Source organism: Bombus affinis, chromosome 2 (assembly GCF_024516045.1).
Source record: "Bombus affinis isolate iyBomAffi1 chromosome 2, iyBomAffi1.2, whole genome shotgun sequence".
Classification (NCBI taxonomy): Eukaryota; Metazoa; Arthropoda; class Insecta; order Hymenoptera; family Apidae; genus Bombus; species Bombus affinis.
In genome coordinates, this window is record NC_066345.1 from 2,023,686 (window position 1) to 2,040,724 (window position 17,039).

Consider the following 17,039-nt stretch of genomic DNA (forward strand, 5'->3'; position numbering starts at 1 on the left):
ATAATCAATAAACAAATTAAATCTGTGTTGTAATTATCTTTGGATAAAATTATTTTCTGTATATCCTTTCAGCACGTTCAAAAGCTATAAAACACAAATTTCTTTGTAATCAATCCGAATAATACAACAACCAGGCTAGCCATTATATGTACATATGTATAATTACTACTAGCGACTACTAGTACAACATAAAAGTGACACATAAAAACGTCAGATCTCCGTTAATGATAAACGATGGTTATGAATAATAGTAAAGTTTATAAATCCTGTGATTGTCCGTTACAGATATATGGCCATTATGAGGCCTCTGAAACATCATATGTCTCGGAAAAAGACGGTAATGATTGTTTTTCTAATATGGGTCATCTCTTCAATTTTGGCTGTACCATGCTTGTTATATTCAACAACAGAGTCTAGAAGGTAGTATTTTTAAATTATTTATATATGTTTATTTAGATAATTAATTACGCAATTAGTAAAATAGAAATGATTAAAAAATAAATCAACGCACTTATCGTTGTAAGATCTTTGAAATGATGCATCAATATATTTTATTTATTATTATTATATATATATATTTATTATTATTTATTATATATATATATATATATGTATATATAATAATAATATATATATGTATGTATATAATATATATATGTATATATAATAATATATATATGCTGAAATATTCGCAGCAAGACTGTTATTAATGAATTTATGTATTTATTTCTACGGCATGGGCTACTGGCAATATGCTCCACTCGTTATTCCAACCATTATTCCAACTCGTTATATCAATATATCAAATGTTTTCATAAACAAATTGTAAATTATCTCAAGGAAGATAAAAAACAAATGAATTTGTGGCAATACCTGATTACTGAAATAAATACAGTAAATAAATAAATGAAAGAGAGATAGAGAGAACAATTGCTGACAAAACATTTGAAGGTTTTTTTCACTTTATTTTCTCTCGGTGAAAAGATTGTAGCAAATTGTAAAGATTTTCTTAATTGATACTATACCATCAATTTAAATTCCTACTCTTTTTCACATTCAATTTAACACTTTACACCTAATACAATGTTTTACCTTCATATTTGTTCTTTTACATCGATGTCATTTACTTTCACACATCTGTGAATACATTTCATTATATAACATAATACGAACATAAGACATTTTGTTTTTCATTGTCTGTGTATAAGGAGCTCTTCAGAGTAAAGTACGTTGTTACGTACGTAACCGACCAGCCTAATTAAATCTTTCTTCTTCTCTCTTGTGTTTTTAAAATATTTCGTAGACATTGCAACAAAGGCCACCTAGGCCTAATGCAGTCAATCGGGTATAAATCGAACGCAGCATTCGAAAATACAGAAAATCTCGAAACCTTGAAAATCCACCGAGGCTAAGCCGATCCAAGTTTTAAACCACGCTAAAATTTCCAAAGTTCCTAACAAAGACCCCTTGTATCTGTTTCAAGAGGCAGTGTTTAACACACGACACTTCAGACCCGAACAAGACCACCATCCGTGCTTCTTATCCCAATGAAGTTTCTCTGTATTATTGTACCATCGACTTGTTATCCTTTTCTTTCTTTCCCGGTGTCTTTTTCTATGTCGTTGTGCCATATCCAATTAAGACACGACATATTTTTCGGAACGATATAAGAAACACAAGTGTTGGATTCTGAAGTCTTTTATAACGCAAAGCGCGGTATTGGAACTAAAGAGAGTGTTGGACAAAAAGGTCCCATAATAAATTGTGTTTTAAGTAAAGTAGGATTTTCTATGAAATGTGCTGGTAACATGACCCTTTGAAATTGGACTGAAAGTTGTGCACAGACGTTCGGACAATAATTATGCCGTTTCTCGTAGGAAACAGTAAGCTGTACATTAACGCAAAATAATAGATAGATAAGTATGATACTCTTAGGATCTCTCGAGGATTTCTAATGTTTAGGCATCGAAGTGTCGCGGTTGGTTTATATTCCCGATGCCTTCGCATGTCGCTGAGAAAGCAATTATTTAAACGTGGCTAAACACATGACACTTTGTAGAAAATGTCTTGAAGACGTTCAATATTTTTTTCTCCTTTCCACTGTTCCATCATCCCGAGGGCAAGAGACGTTTGGGTAGTCGATTAAGGATATATAAGAAGTACACGATGGAAGAAACTTTTCTCCAAGTCATATTCTCTTACAATGTTTCAAGACAACGAATATCTTTTAACGTGATCCATATATTTCAGCTTCGTAGTACTTAACAACAGATCATATTTGACCTCGAAATAAGCCTGATCTGAGAGATATGGGTTAAATCAATCAGGAAGAATCAATAAACGAATTAAAAAATTATTACTACTTACTGTACAAATAAAGAATCATATATATAATATTATCAGAATCAGAATATACATAAATACAGAGATAGTACTGATAGTAAGAAACCAACAAGCTGAAGAGAGATAGCACCCTGCAATTCTCACAAAATTTCATTTCTTTCTGGAGATAATATAAATAATATTAGAGGAGGATATTTATCGCGAGTAATCAACCACTGCAGAAAGCATGAAAGACTGTAATTAAGTGTTGAACATCTATGTCATCAGAAATGAATGAAATAGTCTAATATCTTATATACAGTACTATTAAGTACTTGTATGATTACCGAGAGTCGTCATTTGAACGTCATCTAATTTAGTTCGAATAGAATAATTTCTCCAAATAATATTCTGTCCTAAATTTCTTAGTGTGAGTACAAGATTATTTAATTTATATTATAATAGATCGATGAATTACATCTATCAAGTTAGAAATATATGATAACATTTAAACTAACATCGGTGGTTTCAAAAAATTCTGAAAATTAATAATTTGAGAAAGAACTTCAATTGTTATATATGCTCAGTCAAATAGTAGAACTTTATTCTAAAAAGTTCTTTTATACGACAAACAAAGGAGATATTAAGTATTCTATTTCCCGTAGCTCACTCTGTATATAGGATAGTCGATAATAAAAGAACGTTTCTACAAACAAGAATAAGATAAACCGGAAGGATAAAAGAGCTACGTTCGAAGTTTTTTATAATACTTATTGATAGGTACCTGCTTAAAAATTAAGGGAAATATTCCTGAGATCGAGTACTTTTACAAACAAAAATAAAATAAAGGTGAACATAAGACAAACATACAAAATATGCATTAAAGATTTCGTTTATTACTTAGTAGCCCTTAAATCTCTGATACTGAGCAATCATTACTACATAAACGAATATAGGACCGCTAAAGTGACGATTTCACTGATCGTTAAACCCAACGATAGATGCTTAGAGGCTTATGCAAGTCGTAGAGATGGAATCTATGCCATTCTACACCATTAAAAGTACCCACAGTCCACAAAAGATATAGCAGATTTATATTTACTTCATGAAATTCCGAGTATAGAAATTTAATGTTCCTTCCAGTACGTAAAGTTGCCTCCATAGAAGTAATTAGAAGAGTAAGGCAACAAGCACAACGAATTCTATACAGATAAAACGCTGAAAAATAGCTTCGACGCAGTGTAATATTAACATAGACAGGCTCATACACAAGAGTTAAACTAGACATACAGATGGTAAAAAGTGCAAACGCTCGTAAACGTTTTTTAAACACAAGGATGAACACTATCCATTTTCATACTCTTGCTTAAAGACGACCTTCCAGATGCCGTAACTTCTTTTTGGTTAGAATAATGTTAGAAGGGCAAAGCCAGTTCGACAATAAAAATAAAATATCAGCGTGATAACTTAAATTTATTTCAGAGCAAAGTGAAAGCAGAAGACAAGGGTGAAAAAGTGCAAACGCATATTGGGGAAATAAAGTACAAGTAAAAAAACAGATTGGTAATAGATGAAAGAATGGATGAATGAAGGAATGAATGAATGGCCGAATGAAGGAGTAAGTTACTGGACAAATGAAGGAATGAATGAATGAATGGATGAAATGAAATGGGAAGAATGTCTATATAAAGAGATTTAAAGAGAGAAGATTTTTGTTGTCTTATTCTGCTTAGTGATTAATTGCATAAGCAAATTCGTGAACTAAGGGAGACATTAATTGACTTCACTCGGAGTTTCATAAAATAAGTTTTGATATTCCGGATGTGTTGATTTTACGGATCTATATAAATAAGCAGATCTAATGTACGATCTGCGATGTATCATCTGTATCCTCCTGTTGTTTGTCAAAAACATTTTTTGAATGATACAATTTTTATATATATATATATATATATAATATATTTATACATTTATATATATGTATATTATTATAAAAGCGCCATCTTTTTGTAATGTCAAATTTACTGATTAATTATAGGTATTCGAATGGCACGACTAGGATTTCGTGTTACCTGGTATGGCCAGACGGAACTTATATGCACAGCAGAATTGAATACTTGTAAGTGTAGTATGTATTAATCATTATAATTTTGTGCATTAAATTATGTTTCTAAGATATATAGATATAGTAGCACCATTCTTTAGACTTTTCGGTACAAGCAGTGACTACAAACGTTCATAAATCAGCATTTGTAAGATATCGCGAGGCTGTAATCATTCATTATTGAATATGCGATGAATTCGATGAATGACTAAATAGTCGAGTATCCGTAAGCTCGCGTAACTGATTGTAGCCTTCTCTTAGATCCCAAGCAGCATGACAGTTACTCAAGTTATAACGTTCTGAAAAATTGTATTATAATATTCCTTCATTTTGCAAGATTTCCTCCGCCACTCAAGAATTGCGACTCGTCGTCAGTCAATCGTTGAATTTATCATGCTTTTAGCACTTTCCGGGTTGTATTGTAGTACAGCACCAATGGAACTCATTCGGGCAATGTACGGAAAACAATTTGATTCTTCGAGCCGGTTCTTCAATATTCATGGATTGTGATCAAGTACAACAATTCATTTAAGCAGAATTAATGGATTCTTGTGACATATACATCGACGTGCGTTACGAGAAATAACACGAGTCATTTGTTTTACGGAGGGTAGAGCACTTTGGTATCTTTCTTTGCGTGAATTCATAGCCAGTGTAGTCTACCACCTTCATCGATTCAAAAAAGAGTGGAATCATGTGGACATAATAATGTGTCGACCGATCTCTGGTCAAACCACTGAAATGTAATCGTTTGATCTCGCGACTGGACTAATGTAAACCCAACCAAACGCATATTGACATAGTATAAAACGACAAAATAGTTTAAAATCATCGGCAGCGTACCTAACAAACATTTAACCTGGAAGCCTCGAAGAACTAAGAAAAGCTGCAAACTGAGCATCTTCCGACTTTTCAACTCAACAATCATCGACTTTCTATTTGGCTAAAGCTGGAAGAGGAGCCGGTCAGACGCAATATTGGATATCTCTTTGGCTAAAGGAATGAGGAAAGGAAGAAAAGAGGAATATAAAGGAAGTTATCTGCCGTAGTCTACGACCCTTCAATTGGACGCAGAGGATATCATCATCTAATTAACACCAAAGGATAACATCATATAAACTAACAATAAGTAGTGTAACTCGAGCATTTGCCTGTTCATTCTTTCTCCACCGCTTTATCAAGCTTGGGCTTCGTTTAAATAAAATATTTGGAAAGTGATTATTTAAATAATATATCATTATATTTAGTTAGATGTTATCTTTAAATAATTATACGTTACTTTACTTGATTAAACAAGTGATGTTTCTTCGTGGATACGCGATTTACCGTTTGATTTTTTATTAAAATTCACATTTGTCGATGAGAAATTAACCCAGCTGGAGAAATATTCATTGCCAAGGTATACGAAATGAATATCGCGATACGGCTTCTCACGAGAATCGTCATGTGAATGCTTTGATTGGCATAGACGTATCTATCACGCGCCTACCTCAATATCTTCTCCAAAGACGAGATAGTTATTTGCTTTTCATATTCATTCGTTTCTCCTACAAGTGCTACGTATTACATATTTGCTACCAATAATAACTAGTAACCGAGTTGTGCAGAGCAATTTATAAACGAGGTGAACGTGTTGATTTTCGCAGATAAGTAGTTAATATATAATAAGATAAGTATAATATATAATAGATAATATAATTCGGATAAATCCCACGTAAACCGACCTCACGTAATTTCATTCCATTAATTTATTTTTATTATCTATTTCTTATTATAATATTTAAGGCAACAAATTTGAATAAGTAAAGGTTTCGAATTACCATGTTGTTAAAGTCATTTTATTCTCCTGATCGTTCGATAGCTTTATAATTCTGACTCGTTTGAACGTTAAAGTTAAAACTGACTGGAATGTTCAGATATAATTGATCGATGACAGCATTGAATTGATCCACTGCTGAAAACAAGCTACTATGCGAACATTTTTCGCTCACTCGCGCTCACATTCCATTGTGTAGTATTGTGGAGAAGTAATAAAACTTGTGCAATATCGCGAAGTATATTCGGACGATTTCTGTCAGTGTTATGGAATTTCCCCGGGGTTTGGATTTTATATAACTACGTGTATTGCACCACGCGACTCTTTTAATTAATTCTTAGAAAATGCTGGATTTATATCACGTTTTCAGTTTTTCACGATGACCGCGAAAAATTCTATAAATATTGTAACAGACGATGAATACATACGATCAGCCGCAAAAGTCCACACACCTATCGAATTTTGCGTATCTTGCGACTTATCAAAGGAAAACGCATTTTGACACAATGTTATTTGTATTTACATATTGATACATTTATTATTTGTGTATTTTTGATACCTACGCCTTAGATACTATTCACACGTCATAATTTGCGAACTGTTATCGATAGTATTGATTTGATATCGATCCGATCACTAATTTCAAAGATTTGTCTGTAAGTAACCTGTAGTAGTTGTAAAAAATAAGCTTAAACCCTTAATTATAGGATGCAACAGTTCATATATCTAAATATCATGAAATTATTTTAGTATTTTCAATGAAGCATTTATTTTGTTACAGTTATAACATCGTATTTTTGAGCGTAACGTATCTAGTACCTATGGCGTTGATGGCAATATGTTATACCCTAATGGGCCGAAAACTCTGGGGCTCAAAATCCATAGGAGAGCTAACGTATTACCAAAAGAAATCAATAAAATCTAAACGGAAGGTAAGAACTGTAAAGTATATATAATCGATGATAATATTAGAAAAATAGGACTATAATATAATTACAGTGGGTATGGGTATTTTTAAAAAGCGTGCATATATATATGTCGGAGATGAAAGGACATCCGGGGCCTTTCTTTTGGAATGTTTAGGAAGATCCCCAATACTTTAGCCTAAACTTTTTATTATAGCTGTACTTAAATAACGAAACTTAGAAGTAGTTGTTTATTATTTAATCCGATCAATTTTGCCCGAGATTTATGACAGTAGGCTTGGGCTCGAAGTGACACAACTGATCGTTAAACATAGCCACGGTCATGGGATGGACGTTTTTATTTAACAGAGGTATGGAGTAGTCGTATAGCTCTCCTTAAAAATATAGTTGTAGCGACACACGTGTTCGAGCACAAATCAAGGCACGTGTGGTTTTGCCTCGGAGTATCAATATCGTAGGACACACACATATTGTATTAATAATCAAACTCCGGGCAGAAACAATGTCGCCGCTACGTGGAACCGTCTAACAAAGGCGATTGGAATTTTATCGGTATCCCCTCGACCAATATAATATAAACGAACGCGATCGTAAGGGGAGCAGAGTTTCATCAGTCTCATTCACGTGCGATCTCATCAGCGAGTTACACACCGTCTTTACGAGATTTATGATACCATATATATTATACCATATATATATATATATATATATATATATTCACATATATGGTATATATATATATATATATATATATATATATATATTCACATATATGGTATATATATATATATATATATATATATATATATATATATATATATATATACACCATATATGTGAATTTGTTTGTAGATGTTTGGAATGCGTGTAGATTTCTTTTGCAAACAATCGTTACCTGTAAACGTACAGATTATTCATATAAATCAACTGATGCATTGGCGACAGCATTTTTCATCGCATTTAACATCGTAACATTTAATTTTCGCAAAATATTATACTACATCTGCGCACTTTTTTTTTAACGATGTTATCTAAATCATTGACGTCGTTGAAACTTTGCAGAGTCCTCTGCACTTTTGTTGCACTCTACTCATAAGTTTCCCAACCGCGTACCATACTCCCCAGTAGGCACTGATCTATCTACTATAATAGTACAGGCTTATCGGGACATAAAATCCAGATATGTGAAATTCTGATAATAGAAATGTATGAGAAACGTTCTATTGTAGAGTTAGTTCTCGATATGAATGGCGATGAGTTTAACGTGCAAGTAAAGCGTTTAACTTTAAAAGCGTTAAAGTTTAACGATTGCTTTAATCGACTTTCTTATACACAGTCGATATGTATGTATGGTCGTATGTGGAAATCCATTATTGCTGTAGAAAAATCACAATCTGTTTCTACAGCAACCAGTGGTATAATACCGGGCTGAATAAGAGCGAGTCCGTTGCATTCGAATAACAAATATCCGATAGCGTGGAATCACCTCGCGAGCGACGAGAACTCTGGGAATAACACGAAGCAAACGAAAGCCAACAGTACGCGCCAGGTGTCATTGATTTCAAGAAACCCTTTGCAAAACTACTCTTTATGCAACTGGAAAAAGAGTTATAAAAGAAGTCGTAGAATTATAGGGAGGTTAATGATAAAATTATATTGGCTTGTCCCAGAAGTATCGCAGTTACTCTGAGAGTTAAGTTGAAAACAATAGGAATTGTTGCTATCAGAGTTTGAAGAAATTGGAATAGAAAAGTTAATAGAGAAAGATGCTGAATTATGGAAGACACAAAATGTTTATAATTGATCAATCGTCAAGATGCTATTGTTTATTTTCATCGAGTATACGAAAACCAATGATTACATTGTTTATGATTTATAGGAAGACCTAATACAAAAGAGCCAAGTTATACTACAAGACCTCAATAAGCCAAATTCTTGTTACTCTTTACTTGATGGACTTCAATTCTTTAAACAGCATTTGTGCACCAGGTTTTCTAGTTATCTCATATGGTTTTGTAAAATATTAATTTACTTTTAATATTATAGAAATGTTTCAACACTTTACAAGTTTTGTGGCTGTATGGAGAAAGGATCGACGTTCACTTTCTTTTTTAAATTATACCGCGTGAGCGAGGACACGCGGGAAGTACGACAGGATTTGACTCAGCACAGTAAAATACGACAAAAGAAATTCATTTAAGTCGTGTTTTTGACGGCGACATATGATTTCGTGTTAGATTTGACTAAAATGAGAGTAACATTTTAGCTTTGAATAACGACGGTCATATTGTAGAATTTTCTCAACTAATTCTTTTGAGTGAGAATTTCATTTTAATTGAGTTTCCTGAGGGCTAATTTTTTTCAACTGACCGTTGAGTTGGAAAAAAATGAATGGAATTTAGAATGAATGGAATTTCATTCATTAAATGTATTTAGATAATGTAGGTCAAATTATCGTCGTACTTTTGTTCTAAAAAAAGTATGACAAGAACGCAGAATCTAATTAATTAAATTTTTCTTGGGATAACCGATCAAACTCTTTCTGCTTAAAAGTTTAGCTCAGAGGAAATCTACTGTAAAATATTAATCGATCCTCGTGATAATTCATTGAGATTGTTAAGTCTACATTTTCTAATCTTGATTAATCTTGATTAATCTTGATCGATTAATCCAGAGGTGGTTAAAGGTTTTCATCTAATCCGATGAAATTAAATATTAATCATATTTAATTTGTTATCAAATAGCTACGAAACATTTGTTAACATGGAAAATGATTTTTGTGAGAGCGTTCTTTGGAAGATTTAATATAGCTATTAAAAAATTTTTTCTTAACCAACAAATAATAACTTTAATATAGAACCATAATTCAGAAATAAGTTAAGAAAATTAATAATATGACAGAAAGACTAGCCAAGTTAGCGAATTGATAATTAGGCAGCGAGAATAAAAAATAATAAAGTGCCGAAAATTACCATGAGACTATCGGACATTGCAGAACGACTTATGTTGAAATAAAGCTAGTACCACTTTTTTCAAATTTCTCTTTCAGTGCATATTATTTGCCTCATGAAACTTATCCAGACGTATTTATAATATATATAGGAATCATTTTTTTCCGAATTGAAACCAATTAATTATATAGTTTTTTTTTATCATATCTTCTATTATCTCCTTCATCAATCAAGATGCATGTCAGTATCCATGTATGTGCACATGTATCTATAATATCTCATGCATATTATGTCCTGAGAATGTACTATGCATGTATGTGCGAGTATAGAGTAAAGATTTCACAAAAATTGTAATTATCACTATACTGCAGAGATTTATGCATTTGCAGGAAATATAAAAATGCATAGTATTCACATGATATGCAAAAATATATAAAACATCTAAAACAAATCGCTCATTATAATTATTTGGTGGGTGGGAGAAAGTTTCTATACAAAACACATCTTTTTTCTAGCTACATCTATAAAGATATAAAATTACATAAGAATACACAAACTAGCCGATACTTATAGTTGGATAGCAATTTACACAGTTCAGGTCGATTTTTCGTAATCGAATATTTCATTATTTTAAAACAATTTATACAATTTATACCAATAAATCGACATGTACAAATCTAATAAATTTCGAACAAACGATGGACAAAACAATATATAGTTTTCATATTTTCTTACAGGTTGTGAAGATGTTTATCATCGTAGTTGTGATATTCGCCATCTGTTGGCTACCTTATCAAGGGTTTTTTATTTTCGTTTATCATCACAAGCATTTGGCGGAAAATAGCAACATCCAACATGTTTATTTAAGTTTCTATTGGCTCGCCATGTCAAATGCCATGGTAAATCCTATCATATACTACTGGATGAACAATAGGTGAGTTTCATATCTTGATAATATCTTGTTCCTAAAAAAGGTACATTCTTAAGATGGTAAAGAAGATGAAAGCGAGGAAGCAAAAATGTCTTGTTAGCATGGTATTATACAGTATCGAAAATCGATATTCCATCGAAACATTGTTGAAACCGCCAAATGCATTGTTTGAGATGATGAGAGAGAATTAGGTAATTAAAAGTCAAAAGATGAATATTACAACAGACATTAAATGCGTCTACAGTTGATATGAAATGTATTCGTACGCCGACCAGTTTCAAACAATTCTCCATAAAAAATCAGTTTAGTAAATAATTTTTATTTAACAATAGTATTCGCGCAAAACTTTTAGAATAGACACTATGCAGGAAATCAAATGTACTTGCAAACATAAAAAAAAGCGTTCATGAATCGACTTAATTCATAGAGTTTACGAAAGAATCTATAACGCATGCACCACTCTTTAATGATAATTAATTATAACAGAGTATTTAAAAACGTTATCGACGCAAGCAATGCATAAAATTCCATTAAGTAAAAATTACCAATAAAGAATGTCATAAAAATGTGCAAAAACTTCAGCGCAGGAAAAAATTTACCTAGATTTGCATTATTAATGTAAAAGTTTACTTTTTCGAGAACTGTACCTAATAGATCCATCGCATGTATAATTCATAGGTATGGAATAAGAAAGACTGTAAAATATGATTCTGCAAATGAACATTCACAGAATATTCATTAACTTGGACAGACTATTTATCATTCAAATGATAAAGTAAACTCTGAAGATGCCATAGAAATTAGAGATCATCTTAAAAGTAACTTGAACGTTAATCTATGTAACATCTGTGCAGCTTTTTACAAAATCAAAGATATCATAATATGACGTACTCATACAAAATATTTTAAAAATAAAGCAAACAAAAATTTGGAATTTGCGCAAATAACAAATAACCAATGGAGTACTGGCATAAAATCATTTTTATAGTAAATACATCTTTATAGTACAAATACGTTTTTACAAAGTATCAAGCCACTACTCTTACCACAAGGATAGTTACAGAAGCCAGAAACGTAATTTACAGTTTAAGCTCCACTTCTTTTGTTCTACTTAATTAAAACTTATGACAAAAATTAAGGGTATTCTGTACAATGGCATACATGTTTGTGATTTTCTTTTCAGAATTTTTGACTACAAATTTGATCCTTAAAAAATTCGGAGAATTTTTGTAACCTGACTTTATTTTGTAATTGTCCAATGAGCATATTTATATCTTTAGAGTATTAGTGTCTTGTTATGATTCTTAATGCGGTAACTTTTTTTCAAATTTTTTGAAATGGGAAACATAGTTGCGTAATTTGTATAAAAATGTCCATAACTTTTATTAGTAGGTATTAATAATCCTATCGATAAATCATATTTGAGTAACACGTTCAAGATATTCGCTGGAATTAACTGATTAATTTTTTAAAAACAACTACGTACGTATATGAATCACGTAGATTGTAAATTGATGTCTTTTGATTTTCTTACAGGTTTCGGCTCTATTTCCAACTAATAATATGCAAACGTACAAACTGCGACGATTCCCCAATGCATGACTTTGTAAAACGAACAGATGTGATACCTTATAACTCAGGTAAGCAATTATCGGATTATAATATATTTTACACATAGTTGATTGCTTAAGATATCTGAGGGATATTTTGGTTAATTTTTAAATATCGATAACTAATAAATAAGATCTCAAATGCGATATTTCAAACTTTTCATTCTCGTGATTTTGGCATTCCTTAGATTATGACTTTTGTTAGGAGACTTTTGTGCATTTGTTAGAAGAATTTGATAAACTTTTTACTATCGAACTATTTATTTTATTATCGAACATGTCATTTAATGCATCATTACATTTTTATTTTGCGTATTTAGGAAGTTATTGATTGATAATTTACAACGAACAATAAAATTTGCGTTTAATACTACAAGTATAAATTTGATTAATTAAACATAAATTTAGTAATTTATTCTCAGGTCGTCTTAAATCCGCTTCGATACGTTGGAAGCGTAACATGGCAAAGACACAGATGCAAAATATACGAATGCGATCTATATGTATATACGATCACAAACAAGACACAACTACCGTCTGATAAATAACATATAAATAACATAATAAACAAATTTTTTTGTAAATAGTAAAATCTTATGATAATTGTAAGTATCGTAATAAATGTTAACTTATTATAACTCTGTCCTTGTTTTTGCACCTATCTAATACTATATAACGTAATATTATATAACGTAATATTACGTTGGCAACTAAGTGATTGCAGATTTTGTCATTACCACCTAATGTATATAGTATATATTATATAGTATTATATATATGTCGGGTTGACGTTATGATTAGGGTTGGGGTTAGGGGCGTCAAAGGAATGTTCACGAGAATCAGCCATTGGTGCGGTACAACACAGGTGAAGTTTATTACAATAATGGAGATGTTACAGTTTTGACAATTAACCATGGCGGTTAAGCGCTCGCGACACTAGTGACAATGGCCTCAGGTTCGATAACGAATCCGCGGTCAACGGGATGATAGATGTACGTTCTCGCAAAGTCCAAGTCTGACTCTTTGTTAACAAAACGTGAAATATTCACTGATCGTAAAGACGTTACTCTTTTCGTCGATGAGATCGCACGAGAGAGAACGACTTTCTGTGCCGATGATGCCACCGAGGAAAAACTATATGGGGTGTGTCTAAGGACACGAGATCCTCGGATTTGTCGAGGAAAGTCATCGTTCAGAAGGTGAGGGAAATTAGCATTGCTGATAATCGGTCAATCTCCATATCGGTGGTTAGAAAAAGATGCTAGCAGCCCATGAGGGAAAGTTGCTAGCGGGAAGCGTCGTTCGTGGAAAAATAGATTTCTCCTATCTTCCCGTAGTTGGAACAAAGACTGTTTGTCTGTTGGAATGTTTACTGTCACGTGCCGCTATGACTATTTCTTTTAAGGAGAGCTATAGAATTACTCCATGCCTTTGTTAGACAAAACGTTCATCCCTTGACCGCGGCTACGTTCGGCGACTGGTTGTCGCCTCGAGCCCAAGCTCACTATCATAACTCTCGAACAATTACAGTCGGATTGAATGACGGCAATTGCTTAATTACGGCTATGGTAGAATATAAATTACAGTATTAGGGGGTTTTCCCAAAGTTTCAAAGGGAAGGCTCCGGTGTTCCTTCATCTCCGACATATATATATATATAGTGTATTAAATTTATTCGAAAGTACTAGAATAATTTATTGGACAAAGTGATCGATCCGAACTGTGCGTAGTTTATGACGGTGACTCGGCCGTCTAACGAGCGCATGTTCCACTGTTGCAGAGTTTTTCGTTGGTCGGAGCTGTGTAAGATATTTTGTGTAATTGGAAATTTAACACTAAGGTACGTTGATCGCACATTGTGATAAATACAGCGCGAACGGTAATTCTAATTATCTCATATCTAGTTGTAGGTTATCGGTTTGTTTTCCTTTGTATAAATTGCCCTGCGAGCATGAATGGACGATGCATCTGGGGAAATGGACTGTGACGAATAACAACGAGCAGCAAGAGGATTAACAAGAAGAAGAAGGAAAAGAACGTTTAATCGTTGATAATGAGAAAATGTATTATCTGGTTGGTTGCGTGCGAGCGTGAGAGAAAAAGTGTGAAACGAGGGAAGGGCTGGGAGAAGTATCTTGTAAATGTGTAAATAACAAGTGTAAATAAAATAATTTGGAAATGTGAAACGTTTTGCGTAAAACAAGTAATGATAAGAGCGTAAAAATATGGGGTGAAAAGACAAGGTGTGTAATAAAGATGCGTAAATAAAATAAACGCGTTGCTAACTTGGGTGCGTGGAAGGGTGGAGCAGGAAAGGTAATAGCGATGTTAATTAAGCATGGGAATTTGTCAAAACATGGGTTAGTTTTGTTAGAAAATTGTAAAATATGTAAAAAGATTGTAGACGTTAGATGCGTGAAAGTTGAAAGAAGTAAGAAAAGAAGGAAAAGAGAGTATAAAATGATAATAGGTAATACGTAAGGCAATATAATTTTCTGGATGGTAAAAGAATGGATTTGTTTGGATTCTAGGAGACTAAAGAATAAATAAAGATCCATTTAGAAGATACGTGCGCGTTGTTTATTCGACCATTGACCATAAATTGTGAAAGTAGGCTTTAAAAAGATAAATGACAGATAGAATAGCTTTTAAAGATTAAGAATATGGTTGCGTTAAGAAAGGCGTAATTGTGAAACGTATGGGTAATGGAATAAAATACCATTACGAAAGGTAATAATTATATCTGGAAATATATTAATAAGGAATAACACGATTGGAATCATGTAATTATACGGATAATATATGGAAAGTGATTAACGTTAAATGACTTCCATTTAAAGGAACGAAAGGTATTAGAAATAAAATGGAACGGTATTATTAAATGTAGTAATTATATAGAATTATAGGAAATATGCTGGTAATTACATCATTGGTGTAGACTTGGATGAGAATTATAGTGCGTTACAAAGTCTGACAGGAAAGAAGAACGTCGGAAGAAGGTTTGGTGGAAGGGAATAGAGAGAAAGAAAATTTGTTGAAAGGTATAATGTTATTTGAGAAAGGAAAGTTGGCATAGAAGGAAAAGAGAAATGTATAGGACTTGATAAATTTAATAAGTGGTAAATGGGTGGTGAGTAGAAAGAAGGGCAGAGAATAATAGAGTGTATCTAAAATATTTCTCTGATGAAAAGGTAGAAGACAAAAGAGCGGTGATTGTGGAAAAAATGGATTAAACATAAATATAGGTTTAAGCAAGCAACACGTAAAGAGCCCGTTTAGCTCCGCGGTAAGATGTCGGACTCGTAACTCGGCTCGATTCTTCACCCTGGGTTTTCTTCCCCGTGGTGGTGTGTCCAAACCGGCTCGAGGTAGTGAAAGCTACCCGATTTTGCTGCCGCAAGCAATTTTTATCGTTCGTTTGGTAGATGTGGGAAGGAAGAGAAGAAGAGTACCGTGCCTAGTCTGGGTAGGCATGGCACGTAAATGGGTAAGTACACGAGCATTTATCGCACTACAGATTCAAATATAGAGGGAATTCTACCCTAAATATGCTATTCTAAATATAGAGGCATATTACAGTTACAAATTACAAACGTTATTAAATAAAATGAAGTAAGTAATTAAACGAATAATTGACCTACAACAACACACTAACGTAATCTTATATTAGAAACAGAATTAGAACAGAATTATCTGTGTGAAAATATCAGAATTACATGTATATTTAAGGATTAACGTAATTGTTGTACAAAATTGAGAAAGTTTATTAATCGATATAAAATATTCTGTCAAATTGAGAAAGTTAACAATGTTGTAAAATATCTGCAGTTGTCATGAATCCAAATATTATATAAATTCTTCTCCCTCTGAAATAGGTGACTATAGGTTGATCACTGACCAACTTCACGATTGGTTGTTATAGTTAATCTTTTGCGCGATTAATTCACTCTCCAAGGAATTGTAGGAACTTCCTTAGAAACTGTGCCAAGTTCTTCGTGTACAAAAGACCGTAAATTAACTACGTGTAGAGAAAATCATGCGAAAATTCGCCTCGGGTGACGAGGTATCGTCGTGGATAATCGTTATTAACCGAATTATCGAAAATTCGATGAATTAAAAAAACACGTATATGATCGACGCTGCGATCTATGGCAGACGGCCGGAACTGCAGGAAAGTAAAAAGGAGCATAGAATGTACGAGAAGATATCTCAACTCCTGTTAAACAAGGAAAGCTATATTGTGCGACAAGGATAGACGTCCTTCTACCACTACTTTATACATTTAAACCATTAATTTCTAACAGTCAAATTATTAATTTATGACATTTAAGCCATTAATTTATAACACTTAAGCTATTAATTTATAGCATTTAAGCTAT

The 17,039-nt window shown here is 32.7% G+C and overlaps 1 protein-coding gene across 7 annotated transcripts in view; it reads left to right on the forward strand.

The window, feature by feature from the left end:
- The window catches only part of LOC126928432 (tachykinin-like peptides receptor 86C), a 46,179-nt gene extending 32,881 nt beyond the window's left edge, over positions 1-13,298 (forward strand). For 6 of the 7 annotated variants that reach the window (XM_050744165.1, XM_050744179.1, XM_050744173.1 and 3 more), the window contains 6 exons: positions 286-420; positions 4,361-4,441; positions 7,024-7,174; positions 10,857-11,053; positions 12,587-12,690; positions 13,083-13,298. In XM_050744165.1, coding sequence (XP_050600122.1) covers positions 286-420; positions 4,361-4,441; positions 7,024-7,174; positions 10,857-11,053; positions 12,587-12,690; positions 13,083-13,201 — 787 coding nt within the window. In that variant the 3' untranslated portion in view covers positions 13,202-13,298. The remainder of the gene's footprint in view (positions 1-285; positions 421-4,360; positions 4,442-7,023; positions 7,175-10,856; positions 11,054-12,586; positions 12,691-13,082) is intronic. The other variant, XM_050744177.1, reaches the window with a different exon arrangement.
- The last annotated feature ends 3,741 nt before the right edge of the window (positions 13,299-17,039 follow it).